Source organism: Podarcis raffonei, chromosome 3, assembly GCF_027172205.1.
Source record: "Podarcis raffonei isolate rPodRaf1 chromosome 3, rPodRaf1.pri, whole genome shotgun sequence".
In the NCBI taxonomy this organism is placed as follows: domain Eukaryota; kingdom Metazoa; phylum Chordata; class Lepidosauria; order Squamata; family Lacertidae; genus Podarcis; species Podarcis raffonei.
The window spans coordinates 92,802,127-92,824,979 of NC_070604.1; the positions used below are offsets into that span (position 1 = coordinate 92,802,127).

Consider the following 22,853-nt stretch of genomic DNA (forward strand, 5'->3'; position numbering starts at 1 on the left):
TGACAGGTCCCTTAATTGCTGACATTTAGGTAAAACATACCACATTCCCCAAGACCGTAGTAATTTAGGCAAGTACCCTTGCCAGCCAGCCAATAACCTTTAAAATAGACAAAGCAGTAATTAAAGTAGAAAAATGCTATGTACTTGACCCCAGCCAAGCCTAAACAAGAAGCTCTCACAGTTATTCTTCAAAATGCTTGAGCGCAGACTTTGTTCCATGGGTGTGGGACAACAGCTTTGGATGTTACAAAAAAGCAGTGACGGAGCAAGTGTGAGTGATTTGCACTTCCTGTTTTCATGTTTCCAGTATAATGTGCTGTCTTTAGGTTATGTACTGTTAAGGGCTCCGCCGATCAAAGGGCACACGAAAAAGGAGAGGAACCAAAAATGGGAACAAAGCAACAGGATGCAATTAAGAAACCTATATGTTTATTTTTATATTTTTAACACAGCCTTCCTCCAATGAGTTTAAAGCACACAAGGTTCTCCCCTGCCTCTGCTATCTTCACAGCTGTTTCGTGAGGTAAATTATAGATTAAGGGATGGGGACTGGAATGAGGACAACTCTATGGCTGAATTGAGGACCTGAACCATGTTCTATCGTGTCTTAACTGGACGCTGTAACTACTCACACTAGTTCTTCTAGTATAAAAATAAAATGAGTAAGAAACCTCACCCCCACTTTATTCCTTCCTTGTCCTAATGCTTATTCTCCTTGTACCCTCCTTCTTACCCAGTCTCCTACATTACTTTCCCCCCTCTATGCAGTACCTACATCTGCCCAACGGAAGCAAAAGAAACCTAATTTGCTATAATTTCAGCCATCCATCTTGGAGTCTGCACTGAAGACAAGATTAAGAGGAATTGGGAGGATGTTGATTCCTTTGAGCTTTGTGTTTCTGTACAACATATTTATTTTTTCATGCTGTCATTTATAAATTCTGTTTTTTTTAAAAAAAGAGTGTTATGATTGTGACTGCTGTGATTCTTGAGCGCTGTCTTTTACGGCTGCAAGCTGTTTTACAGCATTTTATGGCCTATTGTAAATGTAAATTACGTTGGAAACTTTGAGTTGAAGGGCATTATTTAAGTGTTTCCGTTAAACTATATTATAAACCAACCTGTGATCCTCAGATAAAGGGTGGTATAGAAATTCAATAAATAAAAATAAAACCACAATGTACTATGGGCTCAAAGCAATTCTGAAATTACTGGTCCCCAAACAGTGGCTTGGTATCAGTAGTGCATCATATTTCAGAAGAAAAGTCATGTTAGATAGACATAGCAACAACAATGTGATGTAGCAATTCATATTTTGGGGAATTAGCTTTCATAGGCTGCAGCCCTCTTTATCAAACGCATGACCCTGAGACCTCAGACTGCTTATAGTCTTTCAGATCGGTGACAACAAATGAGTTGATCCTGAATGAAGACAAAATTTCAGCAGAAATTTTACCAAACAACAACAGAATCTTATGCATATCCTGTGGGACTCGCTTCCAGGTAAGGGTGTTTAGGATTGCAGACTAAGTAGAGTAATCTCAAGATATTTTGGTATCCAGTGCAGACAATAGAAATGGAGTCCCCATAATAAATTGTATACATCTAGTTGTTAATCATGGGTGTAGCCAGGATTATTATTTTTTGGTGGAGGGAGGACTTTTTGGGGGAGCAGGCTTTTGTTGGGGGGCAGAACCGATGTAATTGGGCGGTTACTTAAGTATTTCTATTGTTTTACTGGACTGCGGGGGGGCAGCTGCCCCCCTTGGCTATGCCCATGTTGTCAATAGCATAATTTGATATGCTTCCTATTTGCATCCTTTTAAAAAAGGATAACTTTAAAATGAATAGACAGGAATAATGCAGAAGAGTCAAATGTCTGTAGGGCTGCGAGATACAACCGAATAAGTTTGTATTAATAACTAAAGCATGTTATTTGGCATCCTTCAGCTGTGCTCAAAAGCAAGACAACTTCCATACTCTATTGTACAAAAATTTAAAAATTACACTGACCTAAGACTTACAATCTAAAAGACACAATACAAAAGGGAAAAGGTATGAGGAGGGAAGAGGAAACAAGCAAACACAGGTAACAGAACTTAGAGGGCACGGTTCCAGGAAAAGAGGAGCCAAAAGGTAGATGGTCTGACTCACATTTCTCCTGTAGCAGCAAAGTACTGTAGAGGCGTTACTCAAAGGCAGTTGTAGCACCAGAAAAAGCAATGTAGGGAGACCAGGACAACATATCTTACATGTTAGATTTCTGAATGAGAACATACATTGATGTTCCCATCCTGAAAATATTTCCTTAGAAGTACTGTACATCCTATTGGTTGTGACCAGTGCTATTAATTCTAGAAAAAGAGATGCTGGAACTCACCATGAACACCTCCCTCATTCTCTTAGAATGGCAATGGCGCCTACCTAAGAGGTGCCGAAACCCACCTGAGTGGTGCTGGAACTGAGTTCCGGCAAGTTCCGGCTGAAAAAAAGAGTCTTGGTTGTGACAGAGTTGATTTTTAGGTGTGCTTATGATTGCAGCCTTATTTCAATCTCCCGTTATTAATTCAATGATCATGTGTTGGTGAAAACCTTATTTTCTTCATGTCACTGTGAGGGTCCAGCAATGGGCGGCTGGGGTGGGGGTTTAAGAAGCAACTAGACTTGATGGGATATTTGCACCCCTGGCTCTCCCTTTGGCAACACCTGTGCACATGGCTGCTTCTCACAGTGCATAGTTAAACTAGAGAGTTTGCTGCCACAAGAAGTCAAGATGGTCACTAACTTGAATGACTCTAAAAGAGCGTTAGGCAAATTAATGGAAGATAAGGCTATCTGTGGCAACTACTCAATATGGCTATGCTGTACCTACACTTTTGGAGGCAGTATGCTTTTGAATACCAGTGTCTCTGGGAATCGCAGGTGCGGAGAGTGCTGTTGTGCTCAGGTCCTGGTTTTGGGCTGACCATGGTGAGAATAATAATAATAATAGTAGTAATAGTAATAGTAATAGTAATAATAATAATAATAATAATAATAATAATAATAATTTATTATTTATACCCTGCCCATCTGCCTGGATTTCCCCAGCCATTCGGGGGAGCTTCCAACAGAATATTAAAAACACGATAAAACATCAAACATTAAAAAATTCCCTAAACAGGGCAGCTTACAGGTGTCTTCTAAAAGTCAGATAGTTGTTTATTTCCTTGACATCTGATGGGAGGGTGTTCCACAGGGTGGGTGCCACTACTGACAAGACCCTCTGCTTGGTTCCCTGTAACCTCACTTTTCGAAGTGAGGGAACTGGTAGAAGGCCCTCGGAGCTGGACTTCAGTGTCTGGGCTGAACGATGGGGGTGGAGACGCTCCTTTACGTATATAGGGCCAAGGCCATTTAGGGCTTTAAAGGTCAGCACCAACACTTTGAATTGTGCTTGGAAACCTGCTGGGAGCCAATGTAGGTCTTTCAGGACTGGTTTTATATGGTCTTGGCAGCCACTCCCAGTCAGGATGCTGGACTAGATGGGCCCTTGGCCAGATGCAGCAGGACTCTTCTTATGCTTGGTCTGGTCCTGTGTATAAAAATATGCTTCAGGCCTCAAGACTTGGGTTAATCTTGCCAGAGCACATTCCCAAAGGACCGTTTCCCCTTTTCAGTGAGCAAAGTCAAGGCCGCACCTCCCTGCACGAAATTAGGACTGAAAAAGGAAACGGGCTCCAGGGAGGGTTTGGTGGGGGGAAGCAACTGCTGTTCCTGCATGCATGCACGCTCCTACGTGGGCACATTGCATTATTATTGCCTGGCGGGTGGCTTTGAATGGAGACCCCGGCTGCAAAGCTGCAGCAGCCCCAGCTTGGGATCTCGTTCTGCCCAAAGGAGCTGAAAAGGTTTTTAAATAGCTGCAGCAAGTTATACATAGTAAGAGCGAGCGAGGGGTGGAAAAACGGATGCTGTATCTTTAACCCACAACGGCTGGAGCAGATTTTGTTCTGAGCTAGTTAACAATGGAAACTTTTTTTTTTAAGTGTTTCCCTCCATCGGTCCTGCCAAGCACCAGAGAGAGAGAAAAAAATGAAAAGAAACTTGTTCCGCTGAGTTCAACCCCAGACAGGCTCACAACTTCCTTCCTGCTTTCCGACCCCCTCCCCTCCCTACTCTCCCTCCCTCCCTCCCTCCCTCTCTCTCTCTCCCGCACATTCAACAAACGTTGAAGAAGCAGCCAATGACAAGGGCGGTGTTGCAAAAGTCGAGCGCTGAGCACGGCGGCAGATCGGCCAACAAAACAAAAGTTCTCGATTCTGCCGACCGAACCATTCACTCGCTCTTTTGCAGCTCGGCTGCGGGGAGAGAGAGGAGGGGCAGTGAACGGACGCCGAAAAAAGCTGCGATCTGACTGCTGGAAATAATTTCTGGGGTGTTTGGAAGTCTGCGCGCCTTGATGCTAGGAGATGTGAACTAAAGGTGCAACAGCCTCTCTGCGGAACAGGTAAGGCCAACCTCTCCTATTTCGCTCTGTGCATACCGACACCCCCCCCCCAGCTCGGCCGAGGGGATCGCTCCTTTCCAGACCCTGCAGGAGCAGAAGAGATTTTTAGGCTGGGTGCGCGGGCGGGCAACGGCGCACACATTTCACAATGGCTATTTCTCAAGAGGTTGCCGAACTGCGCTCTGCTCAACTGGCAATGGGGCTCCGAGTCCTTGCAGGTTCCTTTGGCTGGGGGACAAGCTGCCTTTTTCGGGCAAGATCCGCTTGGAGTACAAAACCCCAAAAAGTCATGCGGAGACTTCCAGAGAAGCGAATTGTATCCGTTACGATGAGAGGCGGTTCAGCCAACGGAGTTAAATCTGCGATGGGGGTGGAGGGCGTTGCGATGCTGATCTGCAGTTACTCACCTTTGTTTGTTTGTTTGGGTAGACATCGCCAACATTTGTTTGCCCTGTGTAGCGTGACGGTAAGGCATCCATCACGGGGTTTAGACTGCACATAAACACACATGGCCACGTCCAGCATGTTTAATGCACATCGCCTCCTTTCCTCTCCTTCGGCATTTGGACGCACTCAGAGTTTCCATAAAGGAAGCTGTAATTTTAATGAGCCGTTCAGGTAGCACAGAGAGTTAGTACGCCACGGTTGACTCCTGCCTCCCCCCATAGATGCAACACTGGAGTAAAGTGTGCCTTGCACTTAACCATGTCACCAGAGGTATTTGCAGTACTGCTTGTACAAAAACAGTGTATACAAGAATTCTGCAAAGTAAGGTATATGTAAACACACAGATGCACAGGGAGTCCCCACAGGGGTGCATTCAGGTCCACAGCTGTGGGTTTTGTTTTGCTATACAAGTGTCGTTTTACATGGAGCTGCTCGGAAATGTGGAATTGCAAGAAAAGTGCTTAAAAGCAGAATTGCAAATATGCATACATTATGTAAAAAAAGCAGAGCCACAAGGCATGCCATTTGTGGTGTTCTGAGAAGCCATAGGCGACAAGGGGAGGGGGAGAGGTAGCATATGTGCATAGCAATGTCAAGGGGAAAAAACAGGGAACATAAGCATGGCCTTGGTCCAGAGGGTTACACAATCCTAAGAACAAACTCATGCTAATATGTGTAGCTATGCACAGTGGGTTTAGTAAAGCAATTAATTGTGCTCACAAAAGCCGTGCTGCTAATACTAAACGTGGCGCTCGGCTTTAGGAGTCCATATCTAGTTTAGTTGTGATATTTGGGGGACTTGAACAAGCCACTTTTAACCTTAGAAATCTTGTAGCAACAACATGGGCTTTGCCTTCCTTGCGAGGGTGGAGTTAGAATGCAAGGAATCACAAGTGGGGGGAGTGCTCTGGCAGAAAGGTCCAGCTTGTGAGATTTCCTTTGGCATCTGGCTGGCCATGATGAGAACAGAATGCTGGACTAAGTGGGCGTTTGACTGATCCTTCAGGGCCCTTCTTATGTCATTATGATTTGCAGTTACAGAGTGTTAAAAACTGGGGCAAGATGGTTTAAGCTAGCGGTTTTCAACCAGGGTGCTGTGGAATCCGGCAGTGCCTTGAATGATGTTCAGGGATGCCGTGGGCAACACTGGCCTCTGTTCCCTCTTTCCTTCCTTCCCTCCTTGATGCCTTCTTGCATCTCTGCCTCCCAAAGACTTGTGCAGCTGTTGGTTGCAGCAGCCCTGGCTACAAGCTCCACAGGCAAATTGGTGACTCTGGGGCTCCTCAGGGAGTGCTGGTTGCCGGGAGCTGAGATGGCCTCAGAGTAAGCAAGCAAGCAGCCCAGCCAGCCAGTCCCCCAGCCCTTGCTGTTGGGAATGGACAGACAAGTCCTAGGCCCCTGTGTGGCAGTGTGAGGAGGCATCTCTCTTTGGGGTGGGGCAGCTCAGAGACCAGGGGCAGCAGCAGCGACTGCCCAGAGGACTCCCAAGGAAAGGAGGCTAAGTGAACACTCCACAAGGGAGGGTATTCGATAAAGGGTGAGAGGCCGCCAGCTCTGCAAACAAGGGGTGACATAATCTGGCTCCTGAGCCCCACAAGGGTGCCGCAGAAAGAACGTAGTTGGTCAAGGGAGCCGTGGACTCAAAAAAGTTGAAAATCTCTGGTTTAAGCATGTAACACCAAAAGTGGTCCAGTTGCACTGGCTGACTATTAGTTTCCAGGCCCAATTCAAAGTGCTGGCTTTGACCTACAAATCCTTAAATGGCTCAGGACTTCGATATGTTTAGAGCCACCTCTTCACATATGAACTGATCCGGACCCTGCTATCATCATATGAGGCCCTTCTTTGTGTGCTTCCTCTGTGACAGGTCTGGAGGGTGGCCACACAAAAATAGACCTTTTTTGTGGTGGCTTACCACTTGTGGTATGCTCTCCTCAATAGGCCTTCCTGGTGCCTGCGTTACATATGCGTTTAAGTGCCAAGCAAAAACATTCCTCTTCTCCTAGGCCTTTGGTTAATTGAACAATCTATGGCCTTTTAAACTGGGGAGGGAGGTATTGTTTTTGTTTGTTATTATGGTGTGTATTTCTGTGCTTTATATTTTTATCCGCCCTGTGATCCTTGAATGAAGGGCAGTGTAGAAATGCAATTAATTAATTAATTAATTCATTAATAACAATCATAATATTGTTGCAATTTCCAGAGTTTTGTGGCACTTGAAATGAACAAATTTATTGTGGGTTTTGGGGAAGAGTCCACTTAATCAGTTATGTAAAGTGTCGCTCTTGGGACTAAACTAGACAAGGCAAAGGAGATCTATGAATAGGAACGCCTACATTTTTTAAAAATGCTATTAATAGCCGGGGGGGGGGGTAAAGGAGTTCCGATCTGGACCTCAGTGATGAGGGAGAGGATGTGAGCCCTTTCGCCTGTGCAATTTTCCTGATTAAAATTGCTTCTCCAGCTGTTATTAGCACCATGTGGCAAAGCATACAGGTATTGGTGAGGAACTGGGAAAACAATGCAAAGAGATAGGATTAAATATTCTTCTATCACCATAATTCAGCTTATATTTGCCCAGCTTGTGGGCAAATATGCACTTGCCCAGTTTATAAGTGCATCAAGGAGTAACTGTTCTGTTTTAGATTATCTTGAACAGGCATTACAAAAATAGGTGCACACAGCAACGCTGCCCTAGAATATTTTAATTGCATGTGCTTATTGAAATATATAGGCATCAATAATAATAGTCACATCTTTTCCTCTAATGTAGGGATAGAGGCATTTGGCCAAGTGGCACTGGTATGGGATTCTGGTAACTGCATTTGCAGCCAAACCCTATGCATATTTACTAAGGAGTGATTCCCATGAAATTCAGTGGGGTTTATTCTCAGAATAAGTGTGTAAGACTAGATTCCCTCCATGAAGTAACTTCACTCAGGTTTCAGCATGCTGTCCAGCATCTCCCAAATTCAGAATAGTAAACTACTGAGCAAAGCTATGTAGCAACTACAAATGTGCTTAGGTACAGTGGTGCATAGTAGCATGGTTTGGTAACTGCTCATCTAAAATTTGTGTCTTATGAGACCTTGTAAGTAGACAGATGCGAAAACCAAATGCTTATTCATGCAGCCAGGCACATAAAATTGCCTCTTAGAAGTTTTATTTACAGTTAAGCAGCGTACAAATTTTGTTAAATAAATAAATCGGCAGCTGAATTCACAGAGGTAGTCACAATGTAAAAGAAATTAAATGCACACAATAAAGGTCTGCATCACACAACTTAGCATTGCTGAATCGGGACTAGAGCAAACCACACAGATGTGTATAAGGCTTAAAAGCTGTAAGTGTTTCTATGCCCAAAGATTTAGTGGCATTACAAGTTACAAACACAACAGTACACCCATACATAATAATATATGCACCTGTACCAATTCTGGTATAGGAGGAAGTAACTGCGTATTGTGTGACCCTATGCATAAATAAATCCCAGTAAATTCAGTTGGTGCATATTCTCACAAAAGTTCCTAAGACTGCATCCTTGGGTAGCTCGTTTATACATGAAGTAACTCTGCCAAGGTTTCAGCAAATTGCCCACAAATTCAAAGCATATGCCAAGGTATATAGCAACTGACAGTATGCACAGGTACAGTGTAAGGTAGTATGGTATAAAATAAAGGAATGGTGTGAAGTAGGATAGCTCGCAGTCAGTAGAGACGTGTCAGTAGCTCTCCTTCCCTCAGTCTTGTCATGCCTTTTGTCTTTACAGCTCAATTTTCCAATTCAAGTAGGCCCTCAAATGATTAGCCCCATGGCCATGGGCAGCTGCCCCCCCCATCAAGTAAATAATAAAAAATGCTTAACTGACCAATTGTGTTACAGGTAGCTTGGTTCTGTCCCCCTCCCATAAATCCTGCCCTCCTAACATAAATCCTGACTACGCCCATGATTAAGCCCATTAGATATGTGAGTCTCTTGGCATCCCCACCACAGTCTCTCAGGCCTACATCTAGGGCTGCCCATTGCACATTCTCCCACAACTCTTGCCTCCATTTGTTTTAAATAAATGGGGAGGAGAGAACTCAATTTTTAGTCACACCACCTCACTTCCTCCACCCTTTTGGATACATCTTCACCTATAATTTCCTTCAAAACAATGGCCAGAGCTATTACCATCCCTCCGCCCTACCAGCAAGTCTAAGACTTTTATTTGCCCAAACGTTAATGTCAGAGTTAAGATCTGGGGCTAATAAGATTTGCCCATGGCTCCACACTGTGCCCCAATCTTTTTGATCTCTTCCAATAGCATCCTCCCTGGACTGCCCTGCTCTGTGGAAGGGTGGGGCTATTGGGTTGTTGTTTTTATTTTTATTATGTATATTGTGATTTTATATCTTGATTTTATTCTGTGAACTGCCCTGAGACCCCTGGGTATAGAGCGGTATATACATTCAATAAATAATAATAATATGCCTGGTCCAGAGGCACTCATGTGTCCTCAGATCTCACTTCTCTCAATATGCCTGTGACTGTGCTTACTTTAGGGAAAGTTACTCATCCAGCCGATATAAGTGCTTTCTTTTATTTTCTCTTTTCTTTTCCATTATTTATATATCCCCGAGGCTGTGCCATGGCGTTGAAATCAGAGGGGCTATGATTTTGGACTAGTATGGTCTCCGTAGGTTCAGTTTAATGGATGAAATGAGTTTACTGGATGAAATGCTGGATTTGACCAACGTACGGTATCTCATGGGTTTCCCCTCTCCGCCTTACGTTAAATACAGTGCACTAAACATTGCGGTAGAGGGGGTGGGTGGGAAATAATGGGTCGGTTGTTCGCCGCTGAGGGTTTTTGGTTTTCCCCCCCAGCCGGATTTGAAATAAGGTTCCGTTTGATATCTCCGCTGTCTGTGGAAAGGCACATTAAATTGAGTTCTGGTTTGCCGTGCGGGCATTTAAACGCTCTCCATAGTTTTAGAGGAGAGTCTGAGCCGCAGATACTCCCTCATGCCGCCAGCCCGGCCCATGATCCGGGAGCTTCGCCGCCATTGGCCGAGCCGCGCACGTCGCGGCCAATCAGCGCGCGCGGCTAAAGACGCCTCGGTTTTCCCGCGCTCACTGTCCCTTTTCTCTCTCCCTCTCTCCTCAGTTGTTTATGGAGCGGCGGGCCGGGGCCAGCACACCGCCTCCGCGCTTCTTCGGCTGCTCCCTGGGCGATGCTGCAGCCGCCACTACTACTGCCGCCGCCGCCACCGCCGGCCCTGAGAGGACGTGGGCTGCTCGGCAGAGGCTGACCTGGGAGGAGGAGAAGGTGGCGGAGGAGGAGGAGGAAGAAGCGGACCCTTTACTATGGCCGTGTCCTGCTATACGCTCAACAGCCTAGTGGTCATGAAGAGCGGCGAGGAAGACGAGGAGAAGGGCGGCTGCGGAGGCGGCAGGAGCAAGACGCCGCCCGTGACGCGCAGGCAGGTGCTGCCTGCTCTGGTCCCGGGAACCGAGAGGCACAGCAGCTACTGCCCGCTGCCCGGGCGCTCCAGCGCTCCTGCTGCCGCCACCCCAGCTTTCCTGTTCCCGCCGGCAGAGCCGCTGCTGCTGCAGGCTGGGGGCGAGGAGGAGCCTGCGCCCCGCGGGCCCCGCCGCCGGCTTAGCAGCCCCAGCTGGGCGAGCCCCCCTGGCCGCTCGCTTTCGCCCGGCTTGGAAGAGGCGCGCAGGACGGCGCGGCTCCTGCAGCGGCAGAACGTGCAAGTGACTCAGAAAGTGGGGCTCTTCGAGGCGCACATCCAGGCGCAGAGCTCCGCGGGCGCCTTCCTCCTCAAGAGTCCCGGCGCGGGCAGGAGGAGGAGGTCGCCTTCGCCCAGCCCGGCTCGGGGCGCGCAAGTGCTTGGGCGCGCACCGGAGGCGGGGTCGAAGCAGCAGCGGCAGGAGGAGGAGGAGGCGACCGTCGAGGGACCGGAGAGCCCCCTGGCCCGGCTAGAGAACACAGGGAGGACGCCGGAGCAGGAGGCGGAGAAGAGAGAGACGGGCTCTCCGGTTGCGCAAGGCGCGATGGAGACGGAGAACGGGCCACTTCTCAGAGCTCAGCGCCCGGAGGAGGAGATGGGCGGCAGGAGAACTGGAGCGCAGGAGTCCAAAGAGTTGGAGAGCAAGTCGCCTCCGGCGCGCGTCTCCGAGGAGAGGGAGAAAGGGGACCCCTCGCCAAAGGCGCACCCTCGGGGCGCGATGGACAGGGCGAATGGGGCTTCCAGGACGCAGGAGGAGAGGAGGCCGGGGTCCGGTGGGGGGCAGGACTTGGAGAAGAGAAGCGGCTCCTCTGAATGCCAGGACTCGAGAGATGTGGTGAGCGCGAGGAGATGTCAAGGGGTGACGGGGAACGGGAGGCCACTCCTGGAAGACGATGCGCGGCGTGCCCGGGGGCCGCCCAAGGTGAGCGGGTCCTCCAAGCCTCCGGATTTCTTCGAAGGCGTGCAGGGGAGGAGCGGCTTTCGTGGAGGGCAGGGCTCCGACGCGACGGAGAAGCCCCTTGGAGAGCCGCTCACGGCAGGAGACCCGCCTTGTGTTGCCAAGACTGACGGCGAGGAGGGCTGCTTGCTAGTTGTGGAGTGCTCGGCGAAGAAGCTGCCGCCGGCGCCCGAGCCTTCCCCAGACATTATGGCTGAAGCTAACGGAGCTGGGCTGCAAGAGCAGCAGCATCCTGGGGGGCAGCAGCCTCTGCCTGGGACCTCGGCAGCCCTAGAGCAGCAGGAGCAGGGAAAGCCCCTGATGGAAGCTGAGAGTTGCTGCGGAGGAGGAGGCGGAGGAAGCAGCATCCCTGCTGTCATAGTGACTGACCTGGGTGCTCAGGAGGAGGAAGAGGCAGGAGGAAGCCCCCGAAAGAACATGCCTGTCAGGAAGTTGTCTTCCTCCTCAGCCTCTTCCACTGGCTTTTCCTCATCCTGGGAAGAGTCTGAGGAAGACATCTCCAGCGATCCGGAGAGATCTTTGGACCAGAGCCCAGCCTTCCTGCAAACCCTGGATAAACCAAGAGTGGTAAGTTCTGAGCAAATCAAGTGTCAGACAATAAGAGAGATTACCAGCAGGATTCTCAATAGCTTGCCTCTGCAGGTGATGGGCGTCTCCTCTGCCCGTTTGGGAAGGGAATCCTCTTAAAGAGGAATAAGTTGTTCACTCACTTTTCGATCTGTTTCTGTTCTGGTGCTTATGATCGCTTTACTTTTACTTTTGCCTTCCCTTAATATTTCATGTGTTTGGCTTATTCCATCAAGTTTCATTCTGCTAAGAGTGAAATGAGATAACCCGCATCTTCACTCTAAGGAGTCACACAACTGATGTTTCCATTAGGTGTGTTCATCATTATGTTGTGCGGGAAATCTGGAAAATGGAAACAGAGTTTGGTGGGGGAAAAGAACCAGAACAGGGTGGTAACACCTCATCCTGAGGGTAAATCCAGGGGTGCCAGAGGGCAATGGGCACCAGGGCTTCTTGCGGTATGACAGAGACCACCATACACTCAGAGTGGTTTGATTTAAACAAAGGTGATTTAAATTGTTTGAATTGTTAAGGAAAAAGAACAAATTAAAATGATTGATTTGAATGCAGTTTCTTATTTTGAAATTCCTGTAAATTTGCACAGGCATGTTTACTAACTGGTTACTATAATAATTTAAATGTATTAGCTTTTAATTAAATAGAGCCTTTATGCATAGCTGAGTCAAGAGACACATTTCTCTTTGGCACTCTCTTTACACATTCAAGAATATTAAACAACACATCTTACTTGATGGCTAAGTAAGAGTATATTTATTTGGAAGGAACCCCCACTGAACTTCTGAAAAAATATTGCACAGAATTTCACTTTGAAGTATTGAGACCATAAGGGCTATTATCTATTGAGCAAAATAGTGTTTATTAATGTGATTGAGAGAAATGTCCATGGCATTTGGTTAGTAGGCTCATAAATATTCATAACATGAGAACTGAACATATTGCAGAACTCAGGAAGTTGAAGGGTTTAATTAGGAGTACATGATCACCCATATGGGCTCTGTGGATGATCCTGGCAGTATACAAGATGGCATCTTTTGGATCCTAGTACCAGTGACGGCTTGCTAGACTCTGGGTCCAGGAGGAAATCAGCAATAATAAATTCAATACATGCTTCCCTTGTGTCATTTATAATGCTTAGCATTATAACTGAAATAGTTTCACCCAGTGTTATTTTTTTACACAAACCTTTCATTAACTCTGTTTGATAGATGGCCATAATTAGGTTTTAAGATATTTTAAGATACTTTAACATGTTTGTTTATATAGGAGAGACAACTATAATTAATTACTTCTGAAATAAAAAAAACCCCTATTGTTTGAATTTTCAAAAATAGGATTTTCATTTAAAAAGACATACACACCTTCCATTTAAATCTCCCCAGCACACACAGGACACTTACTTCAGTATGATCAAATTAGTTTCATATGAATCCCACAACAGTGACTGCAGTTGTTGACTGGAAATACAGACGGGGTGTTGGTGGGGATGCATTTTTTTGCACCCGTCCTGATGGTTTTCAGATTCTTGTGGGCCTCTGAGTCCAAGTGTCCAGCTGCCCATAATTGAATTCCATATGGATTTCCAACCTAAGATGAGGGCAGAAAGTCATCTCACAGTGGGAAAAATAGTTCAGGGCATTTGTTAGAGCTGAGAGCTTCAGCTGTTAACACTTGTCCCAGATGATTAGGAAAAAATCATTATTTGTCATCTTCTTAAAAAGCCAAACTTTCTAGCTTGCCAGACTCTTCTGTTTCATTGCTAAGACCCCTTCAGCTGTTATTAATCAGGAATGCTTCATGCTTTTATTCTCAAGTAAAAGACAAAGCAAGTACCATGCTCCCTCTGTCTGACTTAGCTGTTTGCACAGAAGTCATAGCCACTCATAACCTGAAAATTGTTTGACTATAAGAGAAGTTCCATACAGACTTCAAGAAGTATCTGAAAGGGAGAAAATAATGTTTTTGACACATTTACCTAACCGAACTAATGTCTTCATCTTCAAATGTGTTCAAGGGCAACATCCACAAGCTTAGCAAATATATGGTAGTCTGTTGATTTTAAGGATTCTATTACAATATTTTAGCAAACCTATCATTTAACTATATTAAATCATACTCGTGTCCGTCTTTATAGACATGCATAAGATGAGCAGATTGTTCATAAATCATTATTATTATTATTGTTATTGTTATTATTTAAACTTAGTAGTTGCTTGTCACCCAAACAGTCCGCAAATGAATTACATTTTTAAAAATACATAAATATCATAGAAAAGGTGGGGGAATCATATAACACATTCATATTCCATACAACATTTTGGAAAAAGGAAAAAACTAAAACACCCACTTCCCATAACAGTGATGGAAAATATTGGCAACACCTTAACAATAAACCAAAAAATACTCCAATCCACCAGCATAAAAAAATTAAAGCTCAACATGGACACCTTCCTCCCTAGTCCAAAAATCATTCATGTCAACATTGTGATTTTTAAATCTACCCACTGTACCCAGAATTCTAGGGTCAAGGCCAGCTGCTGTATGTCAGTGCAGGGTGGGTCCTCCAGGAATGGTCTTCATCAAGTTTCTTGATCATTGTCAATTGAGGCTCAGGTGGCCCCTGTGGCTAGGAGTGCCTTTTATCAGCACTGACAGGTATGTTACCTGTGGCCATTCCTGAACAGGGATAACCTGACTACTGTAGTTCATGCATTGGTAACCTCAAGACTGGACTATTGCAGTGTGCTCCATATGGTGCTGCCCTTCGCAGCCTCTGCTGGTCCAGAAGCTTCAAGTAGTGCAGAATGCTGCGGCTAGACTAGTGACAGGCATACATGATACCAATGTTAAAAGGCCCATACTACTTTCCCATCCACTACTGAGCCAGGTTCAAGATTCTTCTACTAGTGTAGAATAACTTAGACGCAGGATACCTTAAGGATTACATCACCCTTCACACCCCAAGTCAATCGCTGAGATCGTTGGGGAGAGCAGTGTTAGTGGTTTCCTATGGGTCAGAAGCACGAATCATATAAATGAGCAATTGGGCCTTCAGTGTTCTGGAACGCCCTCCTACAAGAAGTTAGACAGGGACTGTCTCTGCTGAGTTTTAGATACCTAGCCAAGATTTTTATTTCAAGAGGCTATTGCACCCTGAATGCTTCTTAGATATTTTTCTTTGTTTTAAAAAAGATTTTAGATTTTTAACTTCTGGTTATGCTTTAAGTTATGGTTATGCTTTAAGTTATGCTTTAAATTTTGTATGTTGTATATTTTATTGTTGTAAGCCACTTTGGGACCTAGATTGTGAAAAAGCGGGATCTAGTTTCTAAAATAAAATAGATATAAACAAAATATCAATGGAAAATAGACAGTTTAGTGTTGGTGTGATGCAAAGGAGCAAATGGCAATAATTGTTAGGCTTATGACCGCCTAGGTTAAAGACCCACAACTGTATTGTGGTGCAAGATTTCATGGGCTAAAGCCCACTTCTTTAGAGCAGACTCCAGTATGTGACAGCTCATATGAAAATACATTTGTTAATTATTGAGGGGCCACAATACTTGTTTTTGTTGCAACTAATTTTACTGTAATTTACCTCTTAGCTTAGCTGCAGTTGTTGGGTAGTAAATTGCCTAATATGTGCTTATTGTAAAATATGAATACATGCTGTGTGAGATTTCTCCAAATATTGAGGAAAGATTCCCCTTGATCTTGTCAAGTATTGGGATAATTTCAGAAATGCATTGTGGCACAATAACTTTTGTGTGTGGGAATTTGTGGTTATAGCAGCATTAAGGTGTTCAACTCTCTTCCTTTTTTCATGCTTTAAATATTGACCCAGCCACATTGTGCAAGATTGGCTGATTATCTGATATTTTTCTGATAAACAACAAGGACTAACTGCCAGTACTTGAGCAACAGCAAGAAGAAGGCTATCTTTTTATCAGTATCAGAAGGTAGGATTTCTCACCCTTATATTCTGGGCAAGGCAAGGACATAAGGTAGATTAGTCTAGTAAAATGGTAAAGGTAAAGGACCCCTGACAGTTAGGTCCAGTCGCAGACGACTCTGCGGTTGCAGCGCTCATCTCGCTTTACAGGCTGAGGGAGCTGGCATTTGTCTGCAGACAGTTTTTCCGGGTCATGTGGCCGGCGTGACTAAGCTGCTTCTGGCGCAACGGAACACTGAAACCAGAGCAGTGTACGGAAACACCGTTTACCTTCCCGCTGGAGCGGTACCTGTTTATCTACTTGCACTTTTTGGTGTGCTTTCGAACTGCTGGGTTGGCAGGAGCTGGGACAGAGCAACGGGGGCTCACCCTGTCACAGGGATTCGAACCGCCGAACTTCTGATCGGCAAGCCCAAGAGGCTCAGTGGTTTAGACCACAGTGCCACCCGCGTCCCTATTAGTCTAGTACCTTGACTATTTTGTCCTTAGAGAGTGGGACCCCCCCTTATGGTGCATGGGATGGGCAGAGAGATTGTTGGTAAGGAGACACTGGGCAGGGGCAAGTTAACACTAGGAAGTAAGCTGGTTTGCAGGTTTCCTTCGTTCAAGAACAAGATTTCACTAGATTAACCCACCTCATCTAGCATCCTCTTCAGCTTCCTGATTAGTCAAAAGAGCAGCAGGACTCATTCATGAAATAAAGAATTCATGGATATCTTGACCTTGTTCCTGCCCATTGAAAATGTATAAGGGAGTGAGTATCTGAATACAGGTAACTTGCACGTTTAACATGTGTTATTTCAATTGTACATGGTTCACGGCTAGCCAGTTGAAATCACAGAAATTAAATGTATGGAAGGTGAAGAGCTTAAAAGTTCTCTTTGTTCAGGGTCTTCCTGGCCTGGAAAGAGTTTTTAATAATCTCTCTACCTTGCTTGGGCTGCTGCTGGTAAGACCCATTCAACGTGCCAGCTCTGAAAGGTAGGACTGCTCATGTGGAGACAATTTTGTGTCCTCCAGGGGGTGGTTTGAGTATACACATTTTTGCGTATATGCAGCACCCTGAGAGCATAACCCCCGCATATGAGGCAAGTTACCTGTATGTGCAAATGCAATCCTGTGGGCCTCTCCCGTGACAGTCGGAGTGCAAGTGTGGGCACATATTTATTGGCATATGCATGTACACACACACATTATGAGATCTCTTAATGTTAGATTTTGTTGAAGTGAGTACAACAGGAGAGAAATCATAAAATCTGACTGCACGCCAAACTGACAATATATGACAAAATGGATTTTGAGCATACAGCTCTGTATACAATTGACAGCAAACGATGTTTCAGTAGTTCAAACCTGGCAGCCCAAATGCAGCCTATTCCATGTAATCCTGCTACCTTGAATGACCAAACTGACCCCAACCTTACAATATGTTCTGCCCCCTCCAGGGACCTTGTGCATTCCCAATAGTTCTGCAGTTGCAAACATGTCTTATTTGCATTTGTGTTATTTCCAAATGGAACATACATATATTTAATACAGCACTTCTGTCCTGAAAGGGCCTTTATGTAACTTGAAACCTTACCATCATGGTCTGCTTGTAATCTAGTTAAGTATCTGCTTCAGCTAACTTCGTGCATCTTGATCCTGAAAGGTTGAAGACATGGCAGCATGAACAACATTCGCAAAGCAGCAACATATTTTTTATCAGTTTCTGGCTTGTGGCTCAGAAGTTTGTTGCCAGCCTTTTAACAACTCTTTTGTCAAAATGTGTTTATATTTTATTTTATTCTGTGAGATCTTTTAGTCTACTAAAACTTTGGAAATCACACTGCTCTCCATTCTAACCCTGGAGGAAAATTTGTTTGTTATTCTACTTTGGGCTAGGCTACTACCTACACAGGAGAGGTGGTGATATGCATTAGGAAAATACCTTTCTGGGATGTACACTTAAGTGCTCAGTCAACAGAAGGCTCGCTCTGACCTTTTTCTGAGGCCGTACACTGCCTGATTAAGGAACCTTTCAGGAACATCCGGTTGTCTATACTAACTCCTGGATGTTCTCTGTGGGGAAGACCTTGTGTTGACATTTCAACACAGTATCACCTAAAGCTATTTTGTTTTCCACAGCACCAAGTGTCTTAGCTAGGCAAGTATCTCGGATAAAAGGCGATGTATGGTTGATCTCCCTGCCCCCAACTTTAGCTTGATATCCTCAAGCCCTGAAGAAGATGCCATTTTTGCTGCTGTACTGTGAGAGACAATACATGATTAAATCAGTCTAGTATTTCGTAGCCACCTCTGAAGTTGTTCAGCCCAACCATACTCATATAAAAACTGGTATGCAGCTGCTACGTTACTCCTGCATAACAATCCTGTAGCATTGACTGTAGTTATTGTCATTTTGTTGAAATGGAGAAGGAACACAGAAGGCTGTCTTATGCTGAATCAGTCCATTGGCCCTTCAAGTTTAGCATTGTCTACACTGGCTGGTTAAACCACAGAGCCTAGGACTTGCCGATCAGAAGGTCGGCGGTTTGAATCCCTGCGACGGGGTGAGCTCCTGTTGCTCGGTCCCTGCTCCTGCCAACCTAGCAGTTCGAAAGCACGTCAAAGTGCAAGTAGATAAATAGGTACCGCTCTGGCGGGAAGGTAAACGGCGTTTCCGTGCGCTGCTCTGGTTCGCCAGAAGCGGCTTAGTCCTGCTGGCCACATGACCCGGAAGCTGTACGCCGGCTCCATCGGCCAATAATGCGAGATGAGCGCCGCAACCCAAGAGTTGGTCACGACTGGACCTAATGGTCAGGGTTCCCTTTACCTTTACTTTACACTGGCTGGCAGTGGCTTTCCACAGGGTTTCAGACAGGGGATATTCCTGGCCCCTCCTTGGAGATGCCAGGGATTTAACCTGGGGCTATTTGCATGAAAGGGAAACCTGTTGAGCTCAAATGTTTGTGTTGCACACCACTTTGCTTCAATAGGGAAGCAGTCTAGAGATCTAAAAGTGGGTGGAAGGATACACAAACGGCAATCCGGCATTGTGGAAAGTCACAGTGTCATCTTGTTGTGGAAACTTGAAATATGCTCCAAAGCACATAAGCATAGGAAAGGGCATGTTGTAACAGTTATTCCAAAGGAAGAGGAGGCGAATCAGAGTGATGAGCTTGACATCTTTGACAGGCTTGGCTGCTTATACCATCTGGCCAGAGTGTGGGGCTTTACTAAATCTGTGTTTTGCAAGTTGGAGAGGAATATATTCAGCTCCAAAAGGATGGAGGACAGAGTGATCCATGAATGTAATACATCAGTGGTGTTGCTTAGTGCAGTTGTCTGGAGGGAGCCCTTGAGGCTGACTACATGGTGTACCTGTCATGCATGAGTCATCATAAATGTGTTCTAATATTATAATGTTGTATGCCCAGGCATGGAGAACCCTTTTAGAGCCAAAGGCCCCATTACTCCTCTGGAACACTGTCAGGGTTACATTCCAGAACCGCAAAGAATCAACAGAGAGAGACAGAATCACATGTTAATCCTTTACTCCACCCAGCCTTTCCACCCTGTTCAGCTGTCTCTGGATTAGGTACTTTCAAATCCCTTGAACTATCACTTGTACCACATTAGTTGCCAACACTGGAAGTTAATTCCTATTATATGGTGCTTTATGAATAGTTCCATCTTTTCTAGGTATTGTAGGAAAGCTCATTTCTATTTCATTGCTATAAGACCTGATCGGATTGTTATTGTTTCTTTAGCTTTCTGCATTTCTGCTGCTTTTTGCCTTGTAGCATTGAATCGAGTGCTCATCCCCTTACTGATTAGATGTTTTATGTTGTATAGAGGCTGCCACGTTATAGGCAGTGACACAGCAAGCATTATATGGAGTAGGGCTCGGACAACAATGCAGATTTATGGTGATGAAGGTAATAGGTTTTTAGTTAGCATGTATTTTTTTACCTTGCTCGTCAGCTGAAAAGCTTGCAGATCAATAAAAAGAAAACAAGATCATGCCTGGCCTTGGAGTTACAATTTAAAAGGCATGACACAAAAAGAACAAGGGGTTCAGAAGGAGGAAAAAGCAAACTGAGTCACTAGTTCTGAAGTTCTAAGGATGACTAATTTAGATGGAAACAGTTCAGGTAGTCTGATGGAACAACTATTGCTAGGTGATAGATGAGGGAGAAAAAGAACCAAAGGCAGCTGGTAACTCAGCAGAGCCGATGAAATAGCTCTGCTTCTTACCAGTGGCGTAGCGTGTCAGCACCCGGGGCAAGGCAAGTAATTTGCGCCCCCTAACCCGTGGATTTTAGCACTCGAGTGCGATCGCGCCCCCCCCCAGATGTTGCGCCCGGTGCGGCCGGCCCCCCCTGCACCCCCCACGCTACGCCACTGCTTCTCACCCCTCCCTCTTCTGCAGCCTCATGGAATGACTGTTAGGGAGCAGGCATTACATATTCAAGGTACTAAGTTCTATTTGGTATATTGTAAGCATTCCTGTGCACTAAAAGTCGGGGTTCACCCTATAAAGTCAATTGCCTGTAGGTTCAGGGCAGAGAAGTACTTTTTCTACATAGCACATGGTTAGACAAATGATGGAACTCCCTGGCACAAGATATGTTGATGAAGTGTAGCTTAGACCAAGCAGTAGGCAAGGAGAATAGGCCTTTCTATCTATCCATCCATAGCTGTTGCCTATTACAGCTAAGGGCGAAGTCTCTCATGTTCAGAGGCCATGCATATCTGAGCACAGGGTGTCCAGGACAAGCAGAAAATGACCATCCCTTTAATGCCCTGCTTAAACCCTGCAGAAGTATCTTCCTAGGCTATGTTGGAGACAGAATGCTGAACTATATGAGCCCTTGGTCTTACCCAGCAAGGCAGTTCTTGTGTTCCCATCCCACGCAAAATGGAATTTGCAGAATGTAGTGTCCCTCTGAGAATATCAGCTTTCATTTTTTTGGGGGGGGGAAGAGAGCAAAATTTTCACTTCACACAGCTGCAGCATTTGATAAGGTATGGACACTGTCTGCTGAAGGCTTATGGCATGTCTAAAGCTATTAATATAGCCGAAAACTGCGCAAGGAATACTTACAAAAACAGGGAAAGAGGTAGTGTGCTTCAGGGAAAGTTTTCCGTTGAATGAGAACAATTATAGATATCATGGCCCTTCTATGAAAAACTTTCCCTGAGGCACACTGCCTCTTTCATGGTTTTTGCAAGTATTCCTTGTGCACTGTTTTCGGCTACATTAGTAGCTTTAGACATGCAATAAGCCTTCAGCAGACAGTGTCCATACCTTATCAAATGCTACAGCTGTGTGAAGTGAAAAATGTGCTTTTTTTCCCCCTTCCAAAACTGAAAACTTAATTATTTTTGAAGACCAGGGCTTTTCCCCCCTAGCCGGCACTGGCTGGAACTCAGTTCCAGCACCTCTCAGGTGGGCACAATTGCCATTCTTAAGAGAAGGAGGGAGACGTTCATGTTCATGGTGAGTTCGTGCACCTATTTTCCCCAGAAAAATAGCACTGATGATGATGATGATTTATATCCCACCTTTCCCTTCCCCCTAACAATATAACATTCTAATGGTAACTTTGTGAAATCAATTTGAAAAATGCAACGAAACAGCAATGTCAAGGTTATCAAAACAAAAGTGGACAGTGCATCATATTATAAATTAAGACACTGGAGTTGGCATAATACTATGAAGCTAATTAAAGGGGCCATCTTAAGATTCAGTTATTTTACAGATCAACTGTCGAATAATGAGGAACATTTCAGTTTGGATTAAAATTCTCACACCTGGGACTTTTATTCCCAAGACTTCAGCTTATAGTTGTTCTCTGGAGTCTATCCATGTCAACCAGACATATCCTCAAGTCATTAATAAGCTGTATTCTAAATAGCATATGAAACAAAATGCCCTTTATTTTTTCCCTGTGGTGCTACTTGGTTTCATTGGTGTTGGCATGGCAATATTATCACTTCACCCATATACAGGTCCTATCCTTCTTAGAGGATTGGAACTCATTTGGCACATAGAAGTAGTTTAAAGCAGACATTGGAATAAAAATCTATGCTCCAAGATTTGGTATCGTGAACTTCCTTCAGCTTTCATGCGAGAGCAATAAATACAAATTCTGTATTTGGCAAAGAGTTTTGAATGCTTGGGTTGCCTGCTTTTTTTTGAAGAGCAGAATACCGCTGGCCTTTGCTAATTTTTGCAATTTGTTTGCCTGACACTTTCCAGCCAGAGGAAAGTGGCACCAAAATCATTTGGAGTTGCTCCTGCCCTGAAACAGGTCAGTCCTTGATGGTTGTGCAATACTTTATTGTGGCCCAAAATGTAAGATAATTGCTACAGCACTTTAATCCTCCATTGTCACTCATTGCTAGCAGATTCCTGCTATGAAAGCTTTATTGGGGCTCCGTATCTGTGGCTTCCAGAGCATCCCAGCAGCTGGGGAATGTGGAACTATTTGCTAGGCATTCAAAACATTTCATGAAAGTGAAGGCCTTCTTGCTGTAAATGTCATGTGATATGCAGGCTGCTGTTAAGATTTACTGTTCCAGCATCTCCTTTGCTAAGTGCAGATAACTGTGAAAGGCTTTTAGCACTCATGTGCAACAATCAATAATGGCAACCTGAACAGGGACCGCAAGTCTGCACGCACCACCTGCAGTGTCTCTGGGAGAGCTGGCTATTCCCCACTTCACTCCTGATCTTCCTGGGCTGAGTAGCAAAGGCTTAAGGGGGATTCAAAGTGGATTCAGCTAAACACATTTAGAAGGCTCCTCATGATCAGGACCCCTGATAACTCAGTGAGGGATCCTGCATGGAGCACACAGGAATATTGGGGTGGGGCTTGGATGCTCAGCCCCCAAACTCTTCTTCAAGTTGCCATTTGGTTTCAGACATCTGCG

General features: G+C 45.2%; 1 protein-coding gene across 1 annotated transcript in view; it reads left to right on the plus strand.

Annotated features, from left to right (window-relative positions):
- The first annotated feature begins 3,553 nt into the window (after nt 1-3,553).
- Nucleotides 3,554-22,853, plus strand: part of ITPKB (inositol-trisphosphate 3-kinase B) — an 85,231-nt gene continuing 65,931 nt past the window's right edge. Inside the window, exons 1-2 of the mRNA XM_053383019.1 lie at nt 3,554-4,489; nt 10,086-11,962. Of these exons, the coding sequence (XP_053238994.1) occupies nt 10,286-11,962 (1,677 nt within the window). The 5' untranslated portion in view covers nt 3,554-4,489; nt 10,086-10,285. The remainder of the gene's footprint in view (nt 4,490-10,085; nt 11,963-22,853) is intronic.